The following is a 27,240-nucleotide window of genomic DNA, read 5'->3' as shown; positions in this document are numbered from 1 at the left end:
CTCTCTCTCTCACACACACACACACACATAAAAGAGAGTGAAAGACAGAAACAGAGGATAGAAAGAAAAGGGAGGGACAGAGGGAAGAAGGAAAGAAGGAAGGAAGGAAGGAAGGAAGGAAGGAAGGAAGGAAGGAAGGAAGGAAGGAAGGAAGGAAGGCTAGATGCAGATGTTGTCATGGTTTGAATACACTCGGCTAGGGAGTAGCATTATTTGGAGGTGTGGCCTTGTTGGAGTAGGTGTGTCACTGCGAGTGTGGGTTTTAAGACCCTCATCCTAGCTGCCTACAAGTCAGTCATCCGCTAGCAGCCTTCAGATGAAGACACGGAACTCTCAGCTCCTCCTGCACCATGCCTGCCCGGATGCTGCCATGTTAATACCTTGATGATAATGGACTGAACCTCTGAACCTGTAAGCCAGCCCCAATTAAATGTTGTCCTTATAAGAGTTGCCTTTGTCATGGTGTCTATTCACAGCAGTAAAACCCTAACTAAGATAGCTGGGTAGAACAGAACCCCAAAACCAATGTCAAATACCTGGCAGTCATAGAGGGTCATCCTCACTGCCAAGGCAAATGGCTGTAGACTCACAAATTATCCCACAGCCGCCAGAACCTAAAACTATGGACCTGGGATTGAAACCTGCTCTTCCCAAGAGCCTAGGAAGTCAGGGACAGACTAGATAGAGCAGGTGACAGTGTCAGGCGTGACTTTAAAAGTCCCTGCATGATCCACTTTGCGGAAGAAACATTACAGAAGCCACAGCCACAACGACCAGAGAATGGGAAACAGGAAAGGAGGGAACTCCAAACTCTAGAAGAGCCATCCTGTGAGGAGACCACACCCACCCACCCACCAGGATGGCCAGATGTGGGAGGCACCAGGTCAGAAAGGAGACACATGGCAGGCATGTCAGCATGTTCTGTCCTATAGCCTGAGCTGCCGTCCCAAAATGGAACAGGCCAGCCCAGGATGCAGGGACCAGCGCTTCACAGATGCAAAGATTCACTTGTTTGGCCACTACTCAGTAGCTGCTTGTCCTCTTCTCAGCCTGGCGACCCACAAGGCTCCACAGCTACACAGACCAAAGTCTTAGGAACAGCCATCTCACCCCAGCTCAGGACATCGGGCTAGTGCCTGCTCCCTCTTGTTTTAAAGTAAGATTTATAGTTAGTCAAGCAAGACACAGTCTCAGGAAATGAAAACAAAATATTTAGAATTGAATGGTTGATATATTTGAAGTTGAGCTAAACTGATGGATTTAGAATTGAAACAGAATTCTTCAAAGATGATCCATTTTCTCCTTCTGTGGCTAAAACCTACTTTGCAGAGCCCTATCAATGGCTGTCTTCTAGTTGTTTATTCATTTGTATGTGTGGTGTGAGTGTATGAGTATATGAGTGTGTGTGTGTGTGTGTGTGTGTGTGTGTGTGTGTGTGTGTATGTATGAGTGTATGTGGTGTGAATGTATGAGTGTTGGTGTGAATGTATGAGTGTGCTCTGTGTGTTTGTGTGTGTTATAAGTGTATGATTTGTGAGTTGTGGTGTGTGATGGTGTTTGTGTGTGCAAGTATGATGTGAGTGAGTGTGTGTGTGTGTGTGTGTGTGTGTGTACATGCAGAAGTCAGAAGTGGCATCAGCTCCTTGGGCCCAGAGTTAGAGGAGTATGTGGGACACCCGGCTGGTTTATGCTGAATCCAGACTTTGGTAGAAGCTTGAGTAACTGCCAAGCCATCTCTCCAGCTCCCCACATTGAGCTTTGGGCCCCCAAATCCCTTATCTGCAGCCAGGTCTCCTCAGATATTGCCCCAGCCCTCCTTTTGTCTCCTAAACACATGGACAAATGCCGTCTGCTACGGACATGACCTGAACAGCAAAAGAGGTCATTAGAAATGCTGTCTTCCTTTCCTGCAACACTGGACCACAGCTGGCTCCTGGCATCTCCCCTCAGTAGAATGGCTACCTTCTTTCTTACCCAGGATGGCCACACGGCCCCACCCCAGCCTACCCCTGATCAGCTGCTGTTTTGGGATCAAGTTCATTACACAATAGGCACTTTGGGGTCTGTAGAGGAACGACCTCCCAGTTAGTGTAGTTCAGAGTCAAACTAGCCTGCCTGTGGTGTGGCAAGCTGAATGTGCTGCAGGACACAATTCCAGCTCACAGAGTCTGGCCAGAAGTCAATGTGCGAGCATATCCCTCTGAAATCGTGTGTTTCTCTCACACAATGGTCATGCAAAGATGTAGACCAAGGTCTGCGTTGGTCGACTCTGGGAACCCTGCTCACTGCTGGAACTGTCCCAAAGCATCATATTTTCTGCCGTAAGTCATTCGGTTTCCACAAATACCCTGGGAAGCATAGCATGTTCTCCATTTTGTAAACAGCAAACCTGATGCTCAGAGAAGCCAGATAGCCCGGCTGACACCTGCATGACTTCCTAACGCTTCACGTGACATCCAAATCCACACTCGTCCTACCGCACAGTCAAGACACAGGAAGAAACAAGAACGGCCAAGGCCACCGGAGGCAGCCATCATGGATCCTAGGGCGAGGGCTTCGGATTTAATAAAGATGGGGAAGTCGCCTTTCATTTGGCATGAGGACTTATTTTGTATAGTCATAAACACTTGGGGTTAATTAATAATTAATAAAGAAGGGAAATAAAACATGAGAAAGTATATAAAGGCCCTTGAGAAGCTAAGAAAGGGGGAGGCTGGGTACCTATGTCTACGTCCCCTTAGGGAATATCAACCAGCTGCTATGTAGAAAATCGGAATAAATGCTCACAAGCAGCAGAGACAAGAGGCCCTGTCTCCGAAGTCACCTTTAGGCAGACCGCAATTGTAATTCCCCCACAGGGAAAATGGTGGCCGGTGTCCTCGCCCACATCTGAGCAAGATGCCAGCAGCATCAACTGCTTACCACTGGGGAATTTGCCCTTCCAGGATGTTTTTCATTTGCTTACAGACTTATCGGAAGTCACTGTAATGGAGTCAACCGGCTTATCAATAATTAACTCACACACAGTTATCAATAATTAACTCATATGCAGGACTGATCAAACAGCTTTGGATCCCTTTAGCTTCCATTTAAACTTGCATCCGCCTTCACCAGCATGCAAAGATAATGGCATAGGACAAAGAGAATGGTACTGGAGCCAGCAATTCCCTTCTCCAGAGACACAACTTTAGCACAAGGGTAGGGGACGCACACTGACTGGGCAGAGCTGTGAAGAGTCCTTCTACTCTAGAGTCTGCAAGCTTCAAGTTCCAAGATGTGCATTCTCTGAAGACCTCGAGACACCTTCTAAAGGAGCGCACAGGGCAACAAGTTCATGAACACTCCTCTGGGATCGACAACAATGCAACCAGCAATAATGGGGCCCGCAGCAGCAGGAAGTCATCCGGAAACTTTATGTAAAGCACTTTTACATACGAGCATGGGGCCCCGCAGTGAGATTCCTTAGCACTTATGAATATGGATCGGGGTACACTCTTAAAAGGAAACAGAAAATTAAGTACAGTGCAAATGGGAAACAGATTTCTAAGAATCCATTGTATGTTTACATCATGCAGACTGTCTTTAAGGCCCCATGTCAGATTCTTGTTCAGTGTCTACATGGGCTGGGGGAACTGCTGATATTTGGACATTTTCTTTTTTATTATTTCTTTTTTCTCTTTTTTTTTTTTTTAAAGATTTATTTATTTATTATATGTAAGTACACTGTAGCTATCTTCAGACACTCCAGAAGAGGGTGCCAGATCTCCTTACAGGTGGTTGTGAGCCACCATGTGGTTGCTGGGATTTGAACTCAGGACCTTCAGAAGAGCAGTCGGTGCTGTTACCCACGGAGCCATCTCACCAGCCCTCTCTTTTTTTTTTTTTTTTTAAAGATTTATTTATTTATTATATGTAAGTACACTGTAGCTATCTTCAGACACTCCAGAAGAGGGTGCCAGATCTCCTTACAGGTGGTTGTGAGCCACCATGTGGTTGCTGGGATTTGAACTCAGGACCTTCAGAAGAGCAGTCGGTGCTGTTACCCACGGAGCCATCTCACCAGCCCTCTCTTTTTTTTTTTTAAGATTTATTTATTTTATGTATGTTAGTACTCTGTCACTGTCTTCAGACACAGCAGAAGAGGGCATCAGATTCCCATTACAGATGGTCGTGAGGCACCATGTGGTTGCTGGGAATTGAACTCAAGACCTCTAGAAGAGCAGTCAGTGCTCTTAACCACTGAGCAATCCCTCCAGCCCTAGACATTTTCTTAAAATGAGTTATTTTAGAGGTGCCTTGAAAGACTCCTCTTCCCTGCTCCTGGTAGTGGGGTTGCAAACCCAAGGTGGTATCAAAAGCCTGAGGTTATCGTGGGCCCTCTCCTCAGGGCAGCGGTGGCTCTGTTGGATGGAGAGCCATCAGGCACCCTCACTGTGACAGGAGAGCTCCAGTACAACCTCTGTCAGCCCAGGGCAATCAGGAGGCTTTGTTACCACACACCCCAAACACCCAGACAACTAAATGAGCTGTTTCACAGTTCATGAAGAACAGCCCCGCGTACTTTTAAACAGCTTGTCCTCGAAGACATCACCTTGGACTTTGTGGCATCAGTGGAACAAGGGATCCTCTGAGCCTAAACTCCAGGCAGATGTCAGGTGACAAGCAAAAGCATTTCTCCAGGAGAGGTGGAGAGCAACAACAGTCTTCCTTTGAAAACAGTTAGAGACCTAAAAAATCTCAAAATGTCGTCATTTCACGAGGCCTAACTAGTTAAAAAGTGTATTACCAGTGTACCATGATTATTACGTCTTCCTGGAAAGGAACCATTGGCATTGTAAAGGCAAAATAAACAAGAAAAATGCCTCAAATGATTGCTTGTCATGAGGTCAGAAGTCAGATGCCTCCCACCAGCTCGCTGGTGCACTGGGTTCGGGTAGACCAACCCACTAGATCTCCTCCCAACAAGGCTCTCTTTGGTTTGGTTTGGTTTTTTGTTTTGTTTTGTTTTTCGAGACAGAGTTTTTCTGTATAGCCCCAGCTGTCCTGGAACTATATAGACCAAGCTGGCCTCAAACTCGGAAATCTGCCTGCCTCTGTCTCCCAAGTGCTGGGACGAAAGGTGTGCTCCACCACTGCCCCGCCCAGCAAGGCTCGCTTGCCAGCAGTCTCCATGCCTCTGCCTAAGGCACAATTGACCATGCTTATGCCTCTCTCCGGAGGACTCACTCCAGGAAGCAGAAGCCTGCCACAAATAGTCTCTCCATAATTTGGGAGAGGGTAAATGAGTCACAGACCAAACTGTCGCCGTCAGAAACAGAACCCCCACCCAACTGTCACCTTGCAAAATTTGAGCCCTCCCATGCTCTAGCCGAAGGCTTTTGGCAAGTCACTTGAGCAGTGTGAGGCCCTCGTTCATTACACTTGGAGATGAGAATGACCCTTTCATTCACAAGGTCATGGGACTATCCCAGTAGTATCCTACCCAGTGCCCACAGCTCTGGAACTTCTGTTAAGGGGAACAGCAAGAGTGAACCCCAATGCAGCTCTGGGTAGGGACTGTGGTCAGAGATATGCAAGATGATTCATGTCTCAAAAAGGATAAATAAGGCCAGGCGTGGTGGCGCATGCGTTTAATCCCAGCACTCGGGAGGCGGAGGCAGGTGGATTTCTGAGTTCGAGGCCAGCCTGGTCTACAAAGTGAGTTCCAGGACAGCCAGGGCTATACAGAGAAACCCTGTCTCGAAAAATGAGAAAAAAAAAAAAAAAAGTATAAATAAGAATGTACCACACTGCATCCCTAGACATTGAAAATCCCCAGACATTGTATACCACAAAATCAAGATTCCTGTTTTTTAAAACCCAGGGTTCACTGGGCAGTAGTGGTATGTGCCTTTAATCCCAGCACTTGGGAGGCAAAGGCAAGCAGATCTCTGTTGGTTTTGGGACCAGCCTGATCTATATTTCTTTTCTTTTTTTTTTTTTTTTTTTTTGGTTTTTCAAGACAGGGTTTCTCTGTATAGCCCTGGCTGTCCTGGAACTCACTTGGTAGACCAGGCTGGCCTCGAACTCAGAAATCCGCCTGCCTCTGCCTCCCGAGTGCTGGGATTAAAGGCCTGTGCCACCAGGCCCGGCCTGATCTATATTTCAAGTTCCAGGACAATGAGAGATACACAGAAATGCTGTCTCAAAACAAACAAACAAACAAAAAAACGACAACAAAAAAAAAATCAGGCTGAATGTACAGCTTGGTCATAAACACCATATCCATTAATAACTACCAGCACGGGGCTGGAGAGTTGACTCAACTAAGAGCACTGGCTGTTCTTCCAGAGGAGCCCGGTTCAATTCCCAGCACCCACATAACATCACACAACTGTCTGTAACTCCAGTTCTAGGGGATCTGACACCCTCACACAGGCAGACATGCAGGTAAAACACCAGTGCACATAAATGAACAAATCAATAAAAAACAAAAACAAAAAACAACAACAACAACAAAAAAAAAAAAAAAAACTACCAACCTGTCTTTGTGTCCTGGGGATTAACCAAACCCAGTATTTTATGTTGAGGTTCATCATGGTACATCGTGCAAAAACAAAGAGATGAAGTTTCAAGTGTGACCTAAAAAAAAAAAAAAAAAGGCAAACAAAATTACTATTCTGCTCTCATGTCAGTCACTAAGGCATGGGGAATGACTTGCAGCCAAGTGCTCACGGAAGGAGCACTGTTAGCAGAGATAAACTTAGCAGGGTGCAGGAAGGGCAGAGATGGAAGATTTAGCCACCCGTGATTTGGTCTTGCTTCTGCCCTCCAGCAGAAAGCCTTCCCACCCCAAGGTCACCTGTCAATCAATGCATGGATCAGACACCAGACACTTGTTCCACTACCAAGCACCCTTAGAGCGCTCCCCCTCCCCCTCTCCCTCCCCCTCCCCCTCTTCCTGTGTGTGACTCCTGCTCCTTTAGTCCTCTCCATCCTGGACCTCCATAGACCTCAACCTGCAAGGCTGACAGCCTCACTCCACCTCACACAGACAACTATGGTGCCATTCTCATCATCTCGAGAGCCCTAGTAGACGCTCAGTAGAATGAGACCAGGCTGTAGCCCCCGGCCCCCACCTCCACCCCATAGATGCTCCTGCTGTCTGTGACCCCAGTACCAGCTCTGAAAGCAGCCGCGAAGGTGTGTCCTCTGTCTGCCATGTCCTTAAGCCCCACAACGGAAAAGACTCAGTCCCAGGAGGTTTTGCTAACCATCAAGGGGAGCCAGATTACCTCTGAGGGCCACATCTAAAAGTCCTCTTTATAAACAGTCAACCCTCTGCTCCCAGCTCCTGACACAAGAAGGTCAATACATTCCATGACCAACATTGTTTTGAAAACTGAGACTATAGGAAAATTAGAAAAGAATGTGCAGCTGGGCCAGGCGGGCAGGTTCTTATAAAATGTTTACAGCAGACCACCGCCATTATAGAGAACTGTTTCCTGGCAAATCCAGGGGAAGGGGGGGGGGGGGCTGGCCACTATCTTGGAACCTCCCTCTTTCGGAGTGACTTTAATGAAACGTCCTGGAGAGGATCATCCACAGGGGTGGCTGTTACAAAGCCATTAAGCACCAAGTTCACAAAACATCTCAGCGACCTGGAAAGAAGCTTACTGTAGACACATCGTATTCAGAGGAAAATCTTACCCAGGTTTTTTAAAGCAGGCAAAAAATCTCAGCATTTGGAATGATAGAGAAGGAAGATTACAAGTTCTTGGACCAGTCTGGGCTACACAGCAAGACCCTGGCTCCCAAAATAAATAAATAAATAATTTAAATGCATGCAGAAAGTAGAAATGTAAAAATAAAGAAACGCATCAACATGTTTATAACAGTTAACCACACACAACTTTGCTCCCTCTGTCCTTCGTTGTAGGCCTTAAACACAATACAGTGAACATGTGTGGGATTTTTTTTGGTTTTTTTGGTTTTTCCAGACAGGGTTTCTCTGTGTAGCCTTGGCTGTCCTGTCCTGGAACTCACTTTGTAGACCAGGCTGGCCTTGAACTCAGAAATCCACTGCCTCTGCCTCCTGAGTGCTGGGATTAAAGGCGTGCGCCACCACACCCAGCTCCATGTGTGTTTTTTAAACCAGAAAAATCAGCATGTATTTTAAATGCCACGTCAAGACAAGAAAAGAATTAATTGTGAAAAGAAGAAAGTCAAGACAGTGTCTCCTCAAACCACTTCCTCATCGTTCCTTTCAGCCAGAGAATCTTTGGATAGCAAAAGCCCCTGCTGTGTCAGCTGTGAGGAGGCTCACTCCTGGTGAGCTGGATTCAGTGTGCCAGATAGCACCCTGCTCCCTGCCCCCTGCCCCCTGCCCCTGCGTCCCTACTCACTGCTAAATAGTAGAGATCCAAATGATGGGTGTCTCCTAGCTCCCTTCTCTTTAGGAAAGGAGAAAGAAAGAAGTCCATAGTCGTGTTGGCATGTCATCTCACCTTCAAACAACTTCATGTCAGCAACTGCTTCCCTTTGTTTTTGTTAGTAACTTTGGCCTTATCCCTTTGATGAGTATGCTGCATGTTGGAGTTTATTTTTCTAAGTTATTCATAAGTATGAGTGTTGTAACAGCAGACTGTGGAAGCTGTGTCCTAAAAGAAAAAAAAAAAAACTGGGACCACAGCTCTTCTTGCATCTCTCAAACTCCCCCTGGCCACCAGCACCCAGCAGCCATCAGTGTCCGATGGAGCCATGTCCTTTTCCTACATCACCACTAGGTGGCGCTAAAAGCACATGAGGCCAGCAAGCACCCACTGGGGCTCAACAGCTTGAGGTCCCCCCACTGGAGGGGTAGTCTTCTAAAAGACTTCTCAAGGAAGCCACGGTTTATAACTGCGCACGCCACTGTTTTCATTAACTCTGGGACAAAAAGACGTTCCTCTACTAGCTCTGCCTGCCTGCCAGATACAACCATCTCCACACTTAGTGATCCACACTTAAAACCAATGTGGATACTGCCTACTGTAAGGAAAACAGTCTTAGAAAGTCGGGGTTGGAAGAGGGCACAGTCAGGGAAGTGCAAACTTGGTAAGCAGGAGGGCCTGAGTTTACTCCCCCATAGCATATACAAAGAGACAGGTAAGATACAACAAAGCATGCTTGTAAACAGCGCTGGGGAAATAGAAACGGGCAGATAGACAGAGCCCCAGGCTTGCTGGCAAGCCAGTGAGAGACCTTGTCTCAAAACACAAAGCAGATTGTATTTTGTATATAAATGGACCCTCAGGTTCTCATCTAGAGTCTACACATATGCACATACATTGATATGTTCATACATGTGTGTGTACGCAGGCAGGCACACACACACACACCAACACACACACATAACACATTATTTTTAAGTCTTGCCACAATCCCAACAAATAAAATTTCTAGTTTTCTGTGTCCTCTTGCAGAACCTATTCACAATGCACAGAACCTCATCAACCCAAAAACATTATAAGTGACACAGCTTCATCCCAAGTCAAATGTCAGAACTGAGTCAAACATTGGAGGGCAGAGATGGGCCCCTCCCTCACTTTAAAATGAAGAAACTGAGATTCAGCTGGGCGCTACATACAGTATCTCATTTAACCCTCGTCACCGGTCCCACGAGGAAAGTGGTGTTAATGCCCTGAATTCAGTGAGAACATCAAGATTAAGAGAGGAGCAAACCCTTGAGAACCGAGCTCGTCCGTGGAAGAAATAGGATTCCCACAGGTTATCTGGCCCCACAGCTCACCAACTGGACCCACCAGCAATATAAATAAAGACACGGAAACTCTTACATATTTTAAAGCTTAAACCTTTAACTTGGACTCAGTCCCAGCTATGCTAACCTGACTAATTCCGGCTTACGTCCCACCCCATGCCAGTCCCACTAGATTCACACTCAGAATTTCAGAATCCCAGTGAAGGGTTTCCTTGGCATCAAGCAGAATCTGTTAGGGTAGAGTGTGTGAAGGTGTATCCCTGGGTAACAGCGCAGAGCTAATGGCCCCTCACCAGTCTGCTAATTGATAAAAGATTCATCCTTCTGTACCTGCTGATTGGCTTTAACAAAGATCTGCCGGCCAATAAGGCAAAGCAGGAAGCGGAGGGCGGAACTTCCGGGCAGAGAAAGGACTCTGGGAGAGGAAATCAGAAGCGAGAGATTCAGCCAGATGCGGTGGTGGATGGAGAATTCAGAGAACAAGAGATGTAGACCTGGCCATGTGGTGGGACGTAGGCCAGAATTAGTCAGGTTAGAATAGCTGGGAGAGAGCCCACGTTAAAGGCCTAAGCTTTAATATATATAAAGAGTTTCTGGGTCTTTATTTATAGAACTGGGGGGGGGGGTCCGGGTAAGTACCATTATACGAATTCTTTCGTATTCCCTCCAGAAGCTTCGTTTGTCTGTGTGTTTTTTTTTTCTTCTAAATCTGAGATGTTGTTCCTATGTCATCTCTCTTTCTAAGTTAGATTGGACAGAGCCCTCCGCCAAGAAAAGTTAAACATACCTGCTCCCCAGTGGAAAGGGATATAACCTCTGCAGAGGTCTGGGCTCCTTCCCTGAGCATCTCATAGTAAGCCTGTGCTGATGCCTGTTGGCCCTCCGGGTCATCCTCCAGGATGTCCACAGGGTAAGCCTCTGTAGGAGAAAAAAAAGAGGGGGGGGATAAAATTAATTTTGCACTGTCACTAAAAGGAACATTAATTATTTCAGTTTTGGGTTTGGTTTGGTTTGGTTTTTTTTCAAGACAGGTTTCCTCTACATAGTCCTGGCTGGCCTGTAGCTCAGACTATAGACCAAGTTGGCCTCAAATTCACAGAGATCTGTCTGCCTGCCTCTGCCTCCGGAGCACTGGGAATAAAGACTTGCACCTGGCTATTTCAAGTTTTTAAAGGAACAGTTTGGTTTAACAATCATAGTCAGGACTGGTGAGATGACTCAGTAAAGGGCTCCCCATGCAAACAGGAGGACCCGAGTTCCATCCCCAATCCCCACCAAAAAAAAAGCTTGTCACCCAGGCCCTGGGGAGGCAGACACAGTCCAGCTTTCTCTAATCAAATAATTCCAGGCCTGTGAAAGGTTTTGTCTTCAAAAAACAAGGAAGATGGTGGATGACGCCTGAGGTTGATCCCTGGCTTCCACATGCATGTACACACATCAGCACATACATGAACACATACCTACATGGATCTGCACACATACAAACACATAGATGCAAAAAATTTTCAAAAAATTATGTTCACCCATTCCCTCAGACTGTTTTTAACCACCCCCCCCCCAGCCACACACTCAAACACACTCGAAGTGATTTCCCATCCTTCACTGTGGTCCTCTCAGAGGCAGTGAACACAAGCAGGTTCCCTGAAGGCAAAGAACGGCTGGCTGCAACTTCGACGCTTCTGTCACTTGTGACTTAAGGGAACCATTTCTTAGTTATGGTCATTATACAAGTCCCTAGGGTTCCCCCCTTTGTCCCCACCACCAGGCACTGAGGGTACAGTGGCTTGTGAGTATAAGAGCACATCCTCCCACCCCCTTGCAAAGAAATTAATCTAAGGTGTTTTGCAACGGTCCTTGTATCTTTCCCATCCCATCTCTGACAGAAACCAACCCCCTGAATCATCATATAAATTGGCTGCGTCCAGTTCTTGGAAGCAGCACTCAGTTGCCCCTTCTGCAGTGAGCAAAAAAGATGTTGCCTGCTTCTGGCTAGCATCCACATGCACAGGGACTCAGGGCTTTTTCTGTGGACCACACCCCATCTCTATCTGTGATTCACCTCCTGGCCTCCTATGAGGGTAACAGGCTTCCCTCGACTTCTTCCTCCTCCCCTCCCCTTAATCCTCCACCTAATCCACCTATCTTCCTCTCACAGAGATTAACCTGGACAGGCAGTCCAGCTTCCAGCCTCTGTGGCATCTCAGGTTCTCGTTCTCTCTGGAGAGCCATTGTTTCCGGGAGTCACTCTGAGGATCCAAAATGCTGTTGATAGCAAAACGCTCAAGCCTTCAGTTCACTCCATTTCCTAAGAGGAATTTTTACGTCTGCCAATCAGCTCCTGGCGGGGGGGGGGGGGGATACTCAAAGGCATACAAGCTGCCAAGGTTAGTGGACAGGGGCATGGTTGCATCCGCCCAAAATATCAGGCCCACTTTCCTGGGTGCAAATGCCGTGGGTGCACAGGTTGCCCAGAGCTGAGTGGAGGCAGACAGCCTCTCTGTCCGGAGGCCCTGCATCCATGGATTTAACCAACCATGGACTGAAATGCTGGGGGTGTGGTGGGAGACTGCACAGGACCTGTATAGATGGCCTTCTCATGACTCCCTAAAGAGTAAAATGTAGCAACTGCTTCTATGACTTTTACTTGTATTAGGAACTCCAAGTCACCTCTAGACTGGGGTATCCAGGAATACATGAATAAGCTGCACACAAATGAGCCATCTGGCAAGGGACCTGAGCATGGGCAGATTCGGATATCTAAAGGCTGTCTTTGAACCAGTCACCAATGGGATACTAAAGGAAGAGTGGACATTCTTCCACTACTCAAGTTTTTATAAAGCATGAGTATACACACACACACACACACACACACACACACACACAATGTCCATAGAAGTGCACTGTCAGAAGATTTAAAAATAAAGACATCAAGGGTTGGTGGTTTATTTGATAGCAATGGCTATGTCTTTATAGAGCCAAGATCTTCGATTGGTGAAGAGGTCACACGTGCCTCAAGGAAGTCCAGCACGATCAGCAATTCCTTTAGCAACAGTGCAGGCCTGCAGACGCCAAACCCAGGCAGACCTACCCTCCTTCCTTATTTGGATTGTCATGACTCTGTGCAGGAGTCAGATGGACCCCAAGGACATCAAATTACCCAGAGACTGCTTCGAGTCTGTCACAGAGACAAACTCAGCCGACACCTGTCCCCTGGTCCATCCCTCACTCAGATCAAAGGCCTCACCCTCCCATCCATCTAATCTCCATCCATACATAATTAACAGCGACAACTTTCTCCAGGTTCCAGTTGCCAAGAGGTAGCTGAGTGACCAGCCTTTCTCTCACTGTATCCTGGTTGCCCCCAATTCACAGGGAAGGAAGCAAGGCGTCATTAAGGAGAATAAGGAAACATGGATCTAGCTAGGCCTGTCTGCTTCCGAGCTCTGGGTAAAGCATTCAGATTAGATCAAGTGTTTAAGTCAAAGCTCTCACTACAGCGGAGCACCCAATGGGCTCCGGTAGCCCCTACACTCCAATTCCTGCAACTCCATCCTCAAGGCTGACAGGATACAGCCAGCACTCCTGAGGAGCCTTCCTTAACCACCACCACCCCTACCAAAACAAAAACAAACAAACAAAAAAAAAAACCAAAAAAACAAAATCAAGGACCCTATGAGTCACTGAGACCCAAGTTCAAATACCATCTGTGATGGTTTGTACATACAGGACTCACGGAGTTACTGGCACTATTACAGGGTGTGGCCCTGTTAGAGTAGGTGCAGTCTTGTTAGAGTAGGAATGTCACTGTGGGCGTGGGCTTTAAGACATTCATTTTAGCTGCCTGGAAACCAGTATTCTGCTAGCAGCCTTCAGATGAAGATGTAGAACTCTCAGCTCCTCCTACACCATGCCTGCCTGGATGCTGCCATCTTCCTGCCTAGATGATAATGGGCTGAACCTCTGAACCTGTAAGCCAGCCCCCAATTAAATGTTTTTCCTTTTACAGCAGTAAAACCCTACCTAAAACACCACCTCAGCCTAGGATAGGAGCTGACATAGCCTGGTGACCTCTCTGTCCTATAGCCAAAACCCTTCCAACTTGTCCTTTGGTTTTGTCATAGCTCTGCCACCTCCTAACTCAAACACAATGAGAGCAGCTGGGGCTTGTGAAGCGCAACTCTGATCCACTCCCAGCCCCATGCCCAGGCCTTTCCCATAGGAAACACTTAGGGGAATGTGGGTGGCTGTTCCATGGAGCTTTCCATATTAACAGCTGTTTCACAGTCTTGGTCACTTGGCTCCTTGTGAGTACGCAACAAGATCTACTGAGCATGCCAATAAATTAAGAGAAGCTAGCAGGTGAGCGGCTTGGATCCGGGGTACACTCTCATGCCACATTTGTCCTGTGGGTGCCAGCTTCAGGATCGACCATTCTCGAGATAACCACACTCCAGGAACACCAGCCTCGGGGCAGAGAGAGACCAGACCTGTATTTGTATTCTGCTTCTGAGCCTATGTTTTAGGAAAGATGCTCATCATATCCGGACCATATCCATCCCCTTGTGAGGTGTGGATTGCAGAACTGACAAAGAATGCGTATTGATCAGCCCCATGGAGAAGCTGACCCTGTCCTCATCAGGTTCACTGGGAGAGGCACCCATCCACCCATCCAAGGCTACCAGGGCCAAGGCTAGATGCTTGCCAACTAGTGGCATGCATACTTTCTGGTCACATGTGGTTAGGACAAACGTCATGAACGTGTTACGCCCTGCTCACATCATGAGATCATTTACCCTGAAAGACCACGTGGGCAGTGCCCCCAAGACACTGGCTGTCCACAAGAGAACGTTGTGGTGGTTGGCCTTCCACAAAGGCCACAGGGTAGATCTAGGAAGGTCTCGAAATCCTAATGCTTGCTGGAATTGGCAAGCTATGGCCCACCCTGATTATCTTGAAAGTGGGAGTCATTTTCTGTTGACGGGGTAGCAGGAAACATAAATTAAGTACTGTGGTTAATCATCAGGCAGGACACCTGGGGCACCCTGCAACCTGGGCCACAACACCACATCCATCCTAAATAGCCACCTCACACCCACTCTTGAGGAAAATGCCACCACCCCCAAACTCAATAGCTCTCCTCTACAAAGAAAATGTTTATGTAAGCCTTATGGAAAACTAGGGGAGGGCTGGAAAGATGGCTCAGTGGTCCTGAGTTCAAATTCCAGCAACCACACGGTGACTCACAACCATCCGTAAAAAGACCTGATGCCCTCTTTTTCTGGTGTGTCTGAAGACAGCTACAGTGTACTTACACACAATAAATAAATAAATCTTAAAAAAAAAAATAATAACGTCGAAAACTAGGGGAACCTGAAAATTGAAGATTCACCAAGTAAAGGGGGGGCTCTCCTCCTCCATCCCAGGAGGAAGCCCTAGCATCACCCCCAAGAGTCCCCACCGCAGGGGGCCCTGGGAAGTAAACAGGTCCGGGCTGGGATAGGTCATTCTTGATTCTGGCGGTGGAAGACAGGCCCCTCCCCTGTAGGTTCCAGATGTGAGCCCGACAGGCCTTCATGGCTTGAACCGAACAGGAAATACTTTTCCAAAGCCAAAAGAATGTAATCTCTGCAGCGTAACACTAAACGCTTTTATTAAAAAGGCATACAGTTGAAAATACCTCACTGCAGACTGTAAAGAAGTCGAAATTCCTGGATAAAGCCCGGGTTTTATGGATTCACTTGAGCACATGCTTAGCAGTATCACCCGAAAAAAATAAAAATAAAAAATAACGGTATACCTCAAGAGTGTTCTTCTACAGAAAATATGGAGAAGGCTTGACGTTCCCTGAGCAAAGCCTGAGCTCTGAGAGCTGCTCAGACTCTTGTCACCCACAGCCCAGCGAGGCAGCCGTCACTCAATCCAGAAGGGCAAATGTGCAGATAGCTGGCCAGAAATGCACGGTCCTTGGACCGTAAACAGCAACGCTAGTTAACACAGACGTCGGCGGGCTCAACGCACGGACTCTCAGAATGCCGTCTGCACAAGACTCTCTCCCCATACTCCCTTACCACAAAGATCAGGGAAATGCTTTCATGTTTGGCAAAGCACCGTTTTTCTAAGACGAGACTATTATCCTGAGACACACCAAGGAAATATTTCAAATTTTACGCATCCCGGTCTAACAAACTTGGCTTTATCGGAAGGCACTACCTAGCAGTAACTATGGGGCATTATGTCATTGGAAAAGCTGGCTGGAGTCACTCAGGATTTTTTTTTTTTTTTTTTTTTAGTCATGTGGGTTGTTGTTCTTCAATTACAGTAAGGAGGATTCTTGATCCAGATAATGCAAGGACACAAAGCTAAACTCCGTTCCATCATCAAAAGGAGCCTGAGCAGGTGACACAGATGGAACGTCTTTTCTCGTGGGTTTTTTTTTATTTTTTCTGTATCTTCATGCAAGTGGCTTTTTCATTGTTTTTGTTCACAAGTGAATTTCCTTCTAAAATGAAATTATTCTAGAATCTTTATTAGAGAAGACTCTACTACAGGAAGGTAAAAGACCAATTCTGGGCTCTGCAGAGAGTGAAAGACCAGTTTCTCCTCAGACATGGGCCGACAGCAGAAAACTCTAGACGCGTGCAGCAAGACAGCTGTGTGTGCTGTGATGCTTTATATATGCTTGGCCCAGAGCGTGGCACTACTTGGAGGTGTGGCCTTGCTAGAGCAGGTGTGTCACTGTGGGCGTGGGCTTTAAGACCTTCATCCTAGCTGCCTGGAAGTCAGTATTCTGCTAGCAGCCTTCAGATGATGATGTAGAACTCTCAGCTCCTCCTGCACCATGCCTACCTGGATGCTGCCATGTTCCTGCCTTGATGATCATGGACTAAACCTCTGAACCTGTAAGCCAGCCCCAGTTAAATGTTGTTCCTTATAAGTGGTGTCTGTTCACAGCAGTAAAACCCTACCTAAGGCGTGTGCTCTGCAAACACAGTAAAGGGCATCCCTGAAACATCGAAATGTCTCAAAATCCAAAAGCCGCCTCATCAGCAGGTTCCCTGGCTTGACCAGAGGTGCCTGTTGGTTCAACTCCATACAGTCCATAGGGCTGCGCCTGTAAATTGAATGAGGTTTAAAAAAAAATAAATTCACAAATGCACACCTCGAGCCTCCAAAGAACCCATTAAAGGGTGCCCCGCTGAAGCTGGAGAGACGACTGAACCTGCATGTCCACAGGACCTGGGTTCGGTACCCAGCGCCTACCTGTAGGCTCACAACTACTCTGTACCTCCAGTTCCAGGAGAGCCAGCATGCTCTTCTGGCCTCCAGAGAGACCAGTCAACTTGCAGAGGGGGCATAGATATACATGCACACTCATCCACTTCAAATAAAAGTAAATAAGTTCTTAAAAGGGGAGGAGGGTGTTTAGTGGTGGCGGCTCATGCTTTTAACCCCAGCCCTCAGGAGGCAGAGGCAGGCGGGTCTCTGACGGTCAGCCTGGTCTACAGAGCAGGAGTTCTAGGACAGCCAGGGCTACACAAAGAAAAAAGCTGCTCAGGGGGAGGGGAAGGGGAAGGAGGTTTTTTGGGGTTTTTTTTTGGGGGGGGGGTTCGAGATAGGGTTTCTCTGTGTAGCCCTGGCTGTCCTGGAACTCACTTTGTAGACCAGGCTGGCCTCCAACTCAGAAATCCACCTGCCTCTGCCTCCCAAGTGCTGGGATTAAAGGCGTGCGCCACCACGCCCAGCCAGGAACTTGAAGATAATGATATTTCATCTTTATCTTGTTATTTGTTTACTAGTTTATTGGTGCTAGAAACTGAGTTCATGGTCTTGCACAAGCCAAACACCCACACTGTGGCTAAGCTATATCGGCAGCCCAATGTGCTTAATTTACAAAAAAGTAAAATAGGGCTAGAGATATGGCTCAGCGGGTAAGAGCACTGACTGCTCTTCCGAATGTCCTGAGTTCAAATCCCAGCAAACATGTGGTGGCTCACAGCCACCCATAATGAGATCCGATGCCTTATTCTGGTGTGTCTGAAGACAGCTACAGTGTACTTATTTATAATAATAAAGAAATCTTTGGGCCGGAGCGAGCAGGGACTGAGTGAGCTGGGCCAACCAGAGCGATCAGGGTTAACTAGAGCGAGCAGGGGTCCTAAATTCAATACCCAACAACCACATGAAGGCTCACAACCATCTGTATAGCTACAGTGTACTTATATACATAAAATAAATAAATCTTTAAAAAAGTAAAATAAAAAGGCCAGGCACAGTACCAAACACAAATGAGGAGGTGGAGGAAGAAGACGCGAGGAAGGAAGGAAGGAAGGAAGGAAGGAAGGAAGGAAGGAAGGAAGGAAGGAAGGAAGAGAGGGAGGGAGGGAGGGAGGGAAGGGAAGGATGAGAGAAAGGAAATTTCGCAGCATTCAGATTTATATCCCAAACTTAGCTAACAGGGGACTCTGGTCCCAGAGTGCCATTTGCCAGATGACAGAACATACCTTGGAGAACAGTATTTGAAAAAATACAAGAAGGGAAGGGTTCATCCCTATTAGAGATGGCAAACAGGCAAGAGTCTGAGTCCAGAATCAGACCAGGAAGAACCTGCCACCAGGAAAGGCATCCGTCTATGGTGCGACAGTACGTCTCTTTCCAATAAAGTAGAGAACAGAAGGTGAGGCCAATAAACACTTGGATATTTTTGTTGTTTTTTTGAAAAGCATCTGATTGCCAAAATATTCTTAGCAAAGTTCTTTTTCTTTTCTTTTTTTTTTTTTTTTTAAGTTGGAAGACAGAATGTAGAATATGTTAGAATTTTTTGAGCAGATGAGCAAAATTGTCAAGGAGGCGCTGTGGAAGGTCTGCAGGTGGCTGGCAGTGGGGTTTCATTCCCTGGTGATTGACAGGCTGCCTGTTGCTCTGTTATGGCATGATTAATATTGGCCAGCTTGCAACAATCACTTGTCCCTCATCTAATACGGTAAAATATGCGGATGACTTTATGTGACACCCACACAAACATTTACATAGTCCTGGTTTTGTTTTGTAATGAAATAAGCAATGTATAAACCATCTTAGTGATAATAAAGAGTTACCTATGGCCAGCTCTCAGTAGTAGTAAGTAGCTAATACAATACGATGAAGCAAGGGTTTGAATAACTTCATTATGAGTGTTTGTTATATAAATACAGGGCTTCTCATTTTCTTGCAGATAACTTTAGAAACTTTGCTATCGCCAGAATCTGCTAAATCTTCCTACCTTGCAGTGATAGTTATGATATAAGTATGTTTCAGCTCCTAATTGCTGTGCGTGTGTGTGTGTGTGTGTATGTGTGTGTAAGAGAGGGAGAGCGCATTCTAACCTTCATATTTATGTCATGGCATGCATACATGCACTGTCCCAAATACATACAACGCGGGGGAGCAGGGACGGGGAACATCTGCCTTGTCCTGGGTGTATGACAAAGCCCCTCTCCCTTTCCGGTAAAGCTCAGTTATTACATGCTGTAAGTACATGTTTCTGGGGTGCATGCTTAGCCACCCAGAGAGGACATTGGATGTCCTGCCCTATCAATCAGTCTTTGCTCTGTTCCAGCCTCTCGCTGGTTCTGAAGCTAGGCAGATGGACAGCAATCATTCAACATGATCCATGTTTGCACCCTACAGTGCTGAGATTAGAGGCGTGTGCCCAGCCACATTCAGCTTTCACACGGGTACAGGGGTGTGCTTCCGATCTGCATGATACCGGTGCAGCAGGAGCTCTTCCCTGTAAGCCGTCTCTCTCCAGCCTCTAACTGCTTTTAATATGAAGGTCTAGTCTTGTAACCTGAATAACAGTGCAAATGAGCAGCATAAAACCACTTTTCCCCTGAATCATTCAAAAATATCTGAGAAGAGACAACAAGAGGACTGAGCAGGTAAAAATGCTTGCTGAGAATGCCTGGTGACCAGAGTTCAAGTCCTGGATCTAACTCTCAAAAGCTGTCCTCTGACCTTCACATATGTGCCCCGGAATGTGCACGCTGGCATTCACAAACGCACGTAATACATACACACAAAAAATAAACTTTTAACTCAGTTATTAAAAACAATGAATTTATGAATTTCTTAGGCAAATGGATGGAACTAGAAAGCATTATCCTGAGTGAGGTAATCCAATCACAAAAGAACACATATGATATACACTCACTGATAAATGGATATTAATTAGCCCAGAAGCTCGGAATACCCAAGATACAATTCACAGACCACATGAAACTCAAGAAGAAGGAAGATCAAAGTGTGGATACTTCAAGCCTTCTTAGAAGGGGAAACAAAATACCCATGAAAGGAGTTACAGAGACCAAGTTTGGAGCAGAGACTGAAGGAATGACTATCCAGAGACTGCCCCCACCTGAGGATCCATCCCATATTCAATCACCAAACCCAGACACTATTGTGGATGCCAACAAGTGCTTACTGACAGAAGCCTGTTACAGCCGTCTCTGGAGAGGCTCCACCAGTGCCTGACATATACAGAGGTGGATCCTCGCAGCCTACCATTGGACAGAGCACAGGGTCCCCAGTGAAGGAGCTAGAGAAAGGACCCAAGGAGCTGAAGGGGTTTGCAGCCCCATAGGAGGAACAATATGAACTAACCCCCAGAGCTCCCAGGGACTAAATCACCAACCAAAGAGTACACATGGTGGGATTCATGGCTCCAGCTGCATATGTAGCAGAGGATGGCTTAGTGGGTCATCAAGGGGAAGAGAGGCCCATGATCTTGTGAAGGCTCTATGCCCCAGTGTAGGGGAATGCCAGGGCCAGGAAGCAGGTGTGGGTGGGTTGGTGAGGGGGGTGGGGAGGGATAGGGGGTTTTTAGAGGGAAAACCAGGAAAGAGGACAACATTTGAAATGTAAATAAAGTAAATATCTAATAAAAAAATCCAATAAAATTTGGGCATGGTGGCGCACGCCTTTAATCCCAGCACTCATGAGGCAGAGGCAGGTGGATTTCTGAGTTCGAGGCCAGCCTGGTCTACAGAGTGAGCTCCAGGACAGCCAGGGCTACACAGAGAAACCCTATCTCAAAAAGCCAAAAAAAAAAAAAAAAAGGGCTGGTGAGATGGCTCAGCGGGTAAGAGCACCTGACTGCTCTTCCAAAGGTCTGGAGTTCAAATCCCAGCAACCACATGGTGGCTCATAACCATCCGTAACAAGATCTGACGCCCTCTTCTGGAGAGTCTGAAGACAGCTACAGTGTACTTACATATAATAAATAAATACATCTTTTAAAAAAAAAAAGCCAAAATAAAAATCCAATAAAAAATAAAAATAAACTTTTAAAAAATATATTATTTGAGACTGTAGCATTCTGTTCCTTGAACATTCAAGGAAGAGTCATACTCAGTGATATATATGGCATCCCTGAGAAGGAGGACAGAGAATAGGAAATAGCATCTCCAGTAGCTGCTTCTATATGTATGGTGGCCAAAGGCCTCCTGGTCACATCTGCTACAAGTGCAAGTTCCTCACCCTTGACACATGGAGCCACTCAGTCCCAGCTGGTCACCTGTGAGGTTACTATTTGTCTGGGCTTTGCTGGTGGAAAGGGAGAGGGGGGTTGTCATACCCACAGGACAAGCAGTATTATATACATATGTGTGTGTGTGTGTACATATAGATATAGTGTGTATATATACATACATATATATGGTAGAAAATAAAGTTTATTTAGGGCATCGGAAGTAGAATTGGGAAGAGAGTAGAGACAGAGAGAAAGGAGAGAGACAAGGAGTAGAGGCTTGCCAAGACCGTGTGGAGAGAGGGGGGAGCGGAATAGGGAGACAAAGGACAGAAAGGAACAGGGTAAGAGCAAGAAGAGTAGGAGAGCAAGAGAGCAAGAGCAGAAAACCTGAGTCTTAACATTCTGAGTTTAATCGCTAAAAACATGAAAATACCCTAATATCAGTAAGACGGAGCATGTATGGCAGTCCTGAAGCCAGGGAAGGAGCGCTGTGGTAGGCCAATCGTCCAGCGTGGAACTAGAGCCACATACCACCCAGGACCCAAAGGACAAAGAAAAATAACCTCTCACCACTGTGATGCACCCGTTGTACGACAGTTCTCAGACCCAACCCAACATCAGGGCTTTTCTATTGACTTCAGGAACTTCTATACAAAACCCACATCCCCCACGTGCTCACCTGTTACATTTTAAACAACAAAACTTCTGAAGAGGAACAAATGTGAGCTTCGGCATGTGAGCTTCATGAAGAGCCAGTGGGTAGAGAGGAAGGCACCCAGAGTCTCAGTGAGGAAGCCGGGGTGTGGACTCAGCGGCAGCCCCACTGCTCAAGAGCTTGGCTCATCCTTCTGATGTGCAGCCCCCCGAGAATAGGTGGAGTTTGTATTAGTCAGGGGTCTCTAGAGTCACAAAACTTACTGGAATGACTAACAGCCTGTGGTCCAACTCACCCAACAATGGGCAGCTGTGAATGGGAAGTCCAGGAACCTAGTAGTCGCTCAGTCCCACAAGGCTGGGTGTCTCAGCTGGTCTTCAGTATAAGCTGGAATCCTGAAGAAGGTTCCAACAGATGTGCTGGCAAGTAAGTGCAAACTGAGGAAGAATGAGCCCTTTCTTCTTCCATTGTCCTTCTGTAGGCCTCCAGCAGAATATGGCCCAGATTAAAGATGTGTACCACCATGTCTGGGCCTAAGCTTTTTTTTTTTACTTGTAATATACTCTATCCCTGGCTGACCTTGAACTCAGAGATCTGCTTGCCTCAGTCTCCTGGAATTAAAGGTGTGCACCACCTTGCCTGGGCCTAGCCCATCATGGCCACTATGCCTCAAAATCTAGATTAAAGGCCTGGGTCTTCCAGTCTCAAGATCTAGATCACAGGTATGCCCTCTGTTTGTGGATTGTAGCTCATTCCGGGTGGAGTTGACAACCAGGTACAGCCATCACAGAGTTCAACCGGATCCTCTGACCTGAGAGGATTTGCTGAGGGGAAACATCTGCTTCTCAACAACTGGAACCGCATCTCGATAACTGCTTTTTACAGAGTGCCAGACTTGTGTGTCTAAATTAAGGCTGAGAAGTACAGGAAGCAGAATGCTGACGCTTGCATGGAGCTGGGTACTGCCTCAGTGTTATTGTGATGGAATAGAAAAGAAACATGATATTTTGTGGGGTTTTTTGGATAAACAATGTTTCTAAAGTACGAGAGGATGGGGCAGAGGTAATGATGTATTTTCACATGATCATATGAAAATCCATGGTGAAACCTCACACTCGCAGAGGTAGCCAGTTTCCAAAGGGCTTTTACACGTACAACTTGGGTGAAATGTGTATCAACCCCAGAGTCAATAAAGCACAGTGCACTGACCGTTTGTCCAATAAGGGAACAGAGATTCAAAGGTTAATTAGTAATGAAGTAAAAAACTCAAATCCAGACCTTGAGATTTCCTGCAGAGCTCTGATGACTCACCTCCCACTAATTTATTTTAAAGCTTTTTTATTTTGTGGGTATTAAGTATTTACCTACATCTATGCCTGTGTATACCTGATGTCCACAGAGGCCAGAAGAGGGCATGAGAGCCACTGGGACTTGGGTTACAGATAGTTACAAGTCGTGCAAGGTGCTAGGAGTCAGGATGCCTGCTAACGCAGGCCCTCTGCATCAGCAGTGGTTAGTCTCAACAGCCGAGCCAGCTCGCCAGGTCTCCCTACTAATTAATATTGAATTAACCACTCACTTTAAATGTCAGTCAAGTGTTCATGGTGGCCCTAGTTCTGAGGATGCTGAACTTGCAAACTATTTATAGAAACACTGGTCACAAAAGACCAAAGCAAAAGGCAACTCCAGCGTCCACTGGCAGAGAGATGTGCTCTACACACAGCATGGGATGTAGTTCAGCTTTAAAAGGGAAAGGAATTTAGCGGCAACTGACGTGAACAGAACTTGAGGCCACTGCACTGAGGGCAATAAGCCAGTCATAAAAGAAAAAGGAATATCCTACTTGCATTTTCATGCACTACCTTCAGCTACACTGTAGCTGCCTTCAGACACACCAGAAGAGGGCATCAGATCTCATTACAGATAGTTGTGAGCCACCATCTGTTGCTGGGATTTGAACTCAAGACCTCTGGAAGAACAGTTAGTGCTCTTAACCACTGAGCCATCTCTCCAGCCCGTAAATGAACTTTTAAAAATACTATCACCAGCCGGACGTGGTGGCACACGCCTTTAATCCCAGCACTTGGGAGGCAGAGGCAGGCAGATCTCTGAGTTTGAGGCCAGCCTGGTCTACAGAGTGAGTTCCAGGACAGCCAAGGCTACATAGAGAAACCCTGTCTCGAAAAAGAAAAAAAACAAAAACAAAAACAAAAACTATCGCCAGGAGTAGCCTTTAATCCCAGCAATCAGAAGGCAGAGGCAGGCAGGTCTCTGAGTTCAAGGACAGCTTGGTCTACAGAATGAGTTCTGGGCCAGGCAGGGCTTATGACACAGAGAAACATTGTTGCAGGCAGGGAAGGGGGTTGGATGGATTATCTGGCCTCTGCCTTCAAGTTTAGTTTTTTAATGGGAATCACAATACATCTCCATAATTATTTCAGATAGTTTCATTGTGGTTACCATTTGGCCATGTACAGTTGTGTGACCTTAAGCACATCTGTACCACTGTGCCGTCCTCCCTACTCCTCCACCCTCTCAGACTGAAAGAGCACCCTCCTCCACATTCCGGATCCTAGCATTTCTCCAGCGCCCTGCAGCCAGTACACGCCCCAGCTCCCGAGTTTGACTGCTAAGTGAGTGAGACCACCTGGTCTTCACCTTTTGCAGCTGCCTTGTTTCACTAAGCACACTGTCTTCAGAGTTCATCCCTGTTGTAGCTGCAGTCTTCCTCCACAGCCGAATGAAGTTCTTTGTTGAGAACATTTTGTCACAAAGGGCACTTCAGTTGCTCTCCATCTCTTACATATGAAATGTGTTACATGGAGGTACAAACACTGTCCAAGTTCCTGCTTGTGGTCCTCCGGTCTGTACATCCAGAAAAGGAATTACTGGACCATATGGTAATTCTGTTTAATTATTTTCAAAACTTCCATACCACGTTTTTCCTCCCTTCCTTTTGTCCTCTCTGGTAGCAGGAATGAAGACTGAAGCCCAGGTCTCAGGCATACTAGACAAGCACTGTACCACAGAACTACAGCGCCTACCCTCTCCACACCAGGCTGTAAGATTTTACACTCCTGTCAACAAGACACAAGGATTCCAGTTTCTCCCCATCCTCAGCTACACTTGTACTGCCTGTTTTGCTGATGTTTTATGGCAGCCACCCAGTGGGGCGGAGGGGAGAGCAGCCTGTGGTTTCCACTTGTGTTTTCCTGATGGTTGGCAATGTAGAGAGCATCTTTCCCGTGTTCACCAGTATATCTTCTTTGGGGAAATGTCCTCTCAGGTCTTTTGCCAATATATTCTTAGTATTTGACGTCAACTTTGAGAATTTTGCAAGAACTGGAAAGAGAGAAATGGATGCGTGGAAGGAATGCTTAATGCTTCATCCAGAACATACTGTGGTAAGTAAGGGACAGAGTCAGAGGCATTTCAAAAAGTTCAGGCAAGCACAGAGACAGCTTAGACTAGAGATGGCGGTGAAGGTGACAAGATAGATGACACGTGTGAGCCAGGTTTGGCACGCTGACGTACTTTAATCCCTCTTTCCAAAAAGGCCAATGAAATTCACCTGGCAGTGTTCAACTGTGGTGGCTTCATGAACTATCCCAGGAAGCAGCCTAGGTCTATTATGATTCTAGCATTATGAGAAAGTCAAGGAACATACCAACAGAAAACTATGATGTCCAATCCTCTAAAATATTAAATATGTTACTGAGGTATTCTAACCAGTATAAGCTAAAAAGCATGGGAAGCCTTCAGAAGGGTAGCTTTCACATAGTGCATTGGAAACTGCTGAAAGCCAAGCTCCACCTTCTTCAGTATTCAGCCACTTGTGTATTTGGGCAAAAGATAAGGGTACCAGCCTCGAGGTTACTGGAACCTGACCTGTAAAACTCCCCAAGCTTCTGGGCATGGTGGTGCATGTCTTTAATCCTGTCACTCAGGAAGCAATGGTAGAATGACCTCTATGAATTTGAGGCTTTACTGATCTATGTAACAAGCTCCAGGCCAGTCGGCACTACATAATGACACCCTGTTTCAAAGCCAAAGTAAACAAACAAAAGGACTAAGTGAAAAAAAAAGACTCCGAGCATATGGTGAAACAAATACCATTGAAGAGGCAGACAGGGGCTGGTGAGATGGCTCAGCAGGTAAGAGCACCCGACTGTTCTTCCAAAGGTCCTGAGTTCAAATCCCAGCAACCACATGGTGGCTCACAACCATCTGTAACAAGATCTGGCGCCCTCTTCTGGAGTGTCTGAAGACAGCTACAGTGTACTTACATAAAATAAATAAGGAAATCTTTAAAAGAAAAAAAAAGAAGAGGCAGACAGACTATGTATGGCACACTGAAACCACAGGCTATAGGAGATGCAGGTATTAAACATGATCAGGGAGACACTTTAGTAAGGAACAAAGGGCGCCGAGACCTTCCACGTTGCCCAGTAAGAATTGGGGAGGAAAGGGAAGTAGAATTTCTAAAACAGAATGTCTTAGCTGAGACAGTGACAGAGCTGGTACACTTGGAACATGAGTAAAGGGAAACCAAGCACAGATGTGAGGTACAGGGTGCTGTGGCAGTCTAATTAAAGTTCCAGGAGGAGAAGACGGAGGAAGAATCCAAAGGTGAAGAAACCGTAGATGAGTTAATGGCGACACCTACTCTTAGATTCTGTAATCTTAACCAATCGCCCACCTAAACACACTAGTCAAACTGCAAAACAGCACACACACACACACACACACACACACACACACCTGAAAGCGTTCAGGAAGAAAGAACGGATCTACAGATCTTTCCACTTGGCTGCTAATAAGTGGACAGCTGCCTTCTTCACAAAACTATGGAAGATAGGAAACAATGGAATGTGTTATTTTAATGAGCTAAATAAAGGTAAAGAACATTCATCCTCCTTCTAGCAAAAACAACTTCCAAGACGTCTGAGGAAATAAAGAAATATTAGAAACATATCATTGAGAGTTTGCTGTGAGAAGACCTACAATTTCTTACGCACATTAGTATATAGGTAATTGACCTCTGGAAGAAAAGTCTCGTTAGGAAGCGTTGGGGACTGGAAAACAATAATAAACTTGGATAGAGTCTAAGCTGATGTTGACCATACAATATAAAACATTTTAATTTAAGGAACAAGAAAAAGTTAAAGCTCCAAGGTAATAATGGTAAGTGTGTTTGGTATTTTTCTCTGTGGCTGGGACAAACTACCTGACTAAAGAAGTTTCAGGAAGGATTTATTTCAGCTCATAGCCTGAGGACAAGGTCAGCAGAGAGGAAGGGATGGCTGAAAGAATAGCTCCTGTCCTCAGGAGCGAGAGACG

At 46.3% G+C, this 27,240-nt stretch overlaps 1 protein-coding gene across 1 annotated transcript in view; it reads right to left on the bottom strand.

The window, feature by feature from the left end:
• The window catches only part of Fam169b (family with sequence similarity 169 member B), a 99,298-nt gene that overhangs the window by 55,319 nt on the left and 16,739 nt on the right, over window positions 1–27,240 (bottom strand). The window contains exons 3-4 of the mRNA XM_029535540.1: window positions 10,527–10,657; window positions 6,522–6,621 (exon numbers count right to left, since the gene is read on the bottom strand). Of these exons, the coding sequence (XP_029391400.1) occupies window positions 6,522–6,621; window positions 10,527–10,657 (231 nt within the window). The remainder of the gene's footprint in view (window positions 1–6,521; window positions 6,622–10,526; window positions 10,658–27,240) is intronic.

This window comes from Mus pahari, chromosome 1 (assembly GCF_900095145.1).
Source record: "Mus pahari chromosome 1, PAHARI_EIJ_v1.1, whole genome shotgun sequence".
In the NCBI taxonomy this organism is placed as follows: Eukaryota; Metazoa; Chordata; class Mammalia; order Rodentia; family Muridae; genus Mus; species Mus pahari.
Note: the sequence above shows the minus strand (reverse complement) of the source record. Positions and strands in the feature narration are given on the sequence as shown.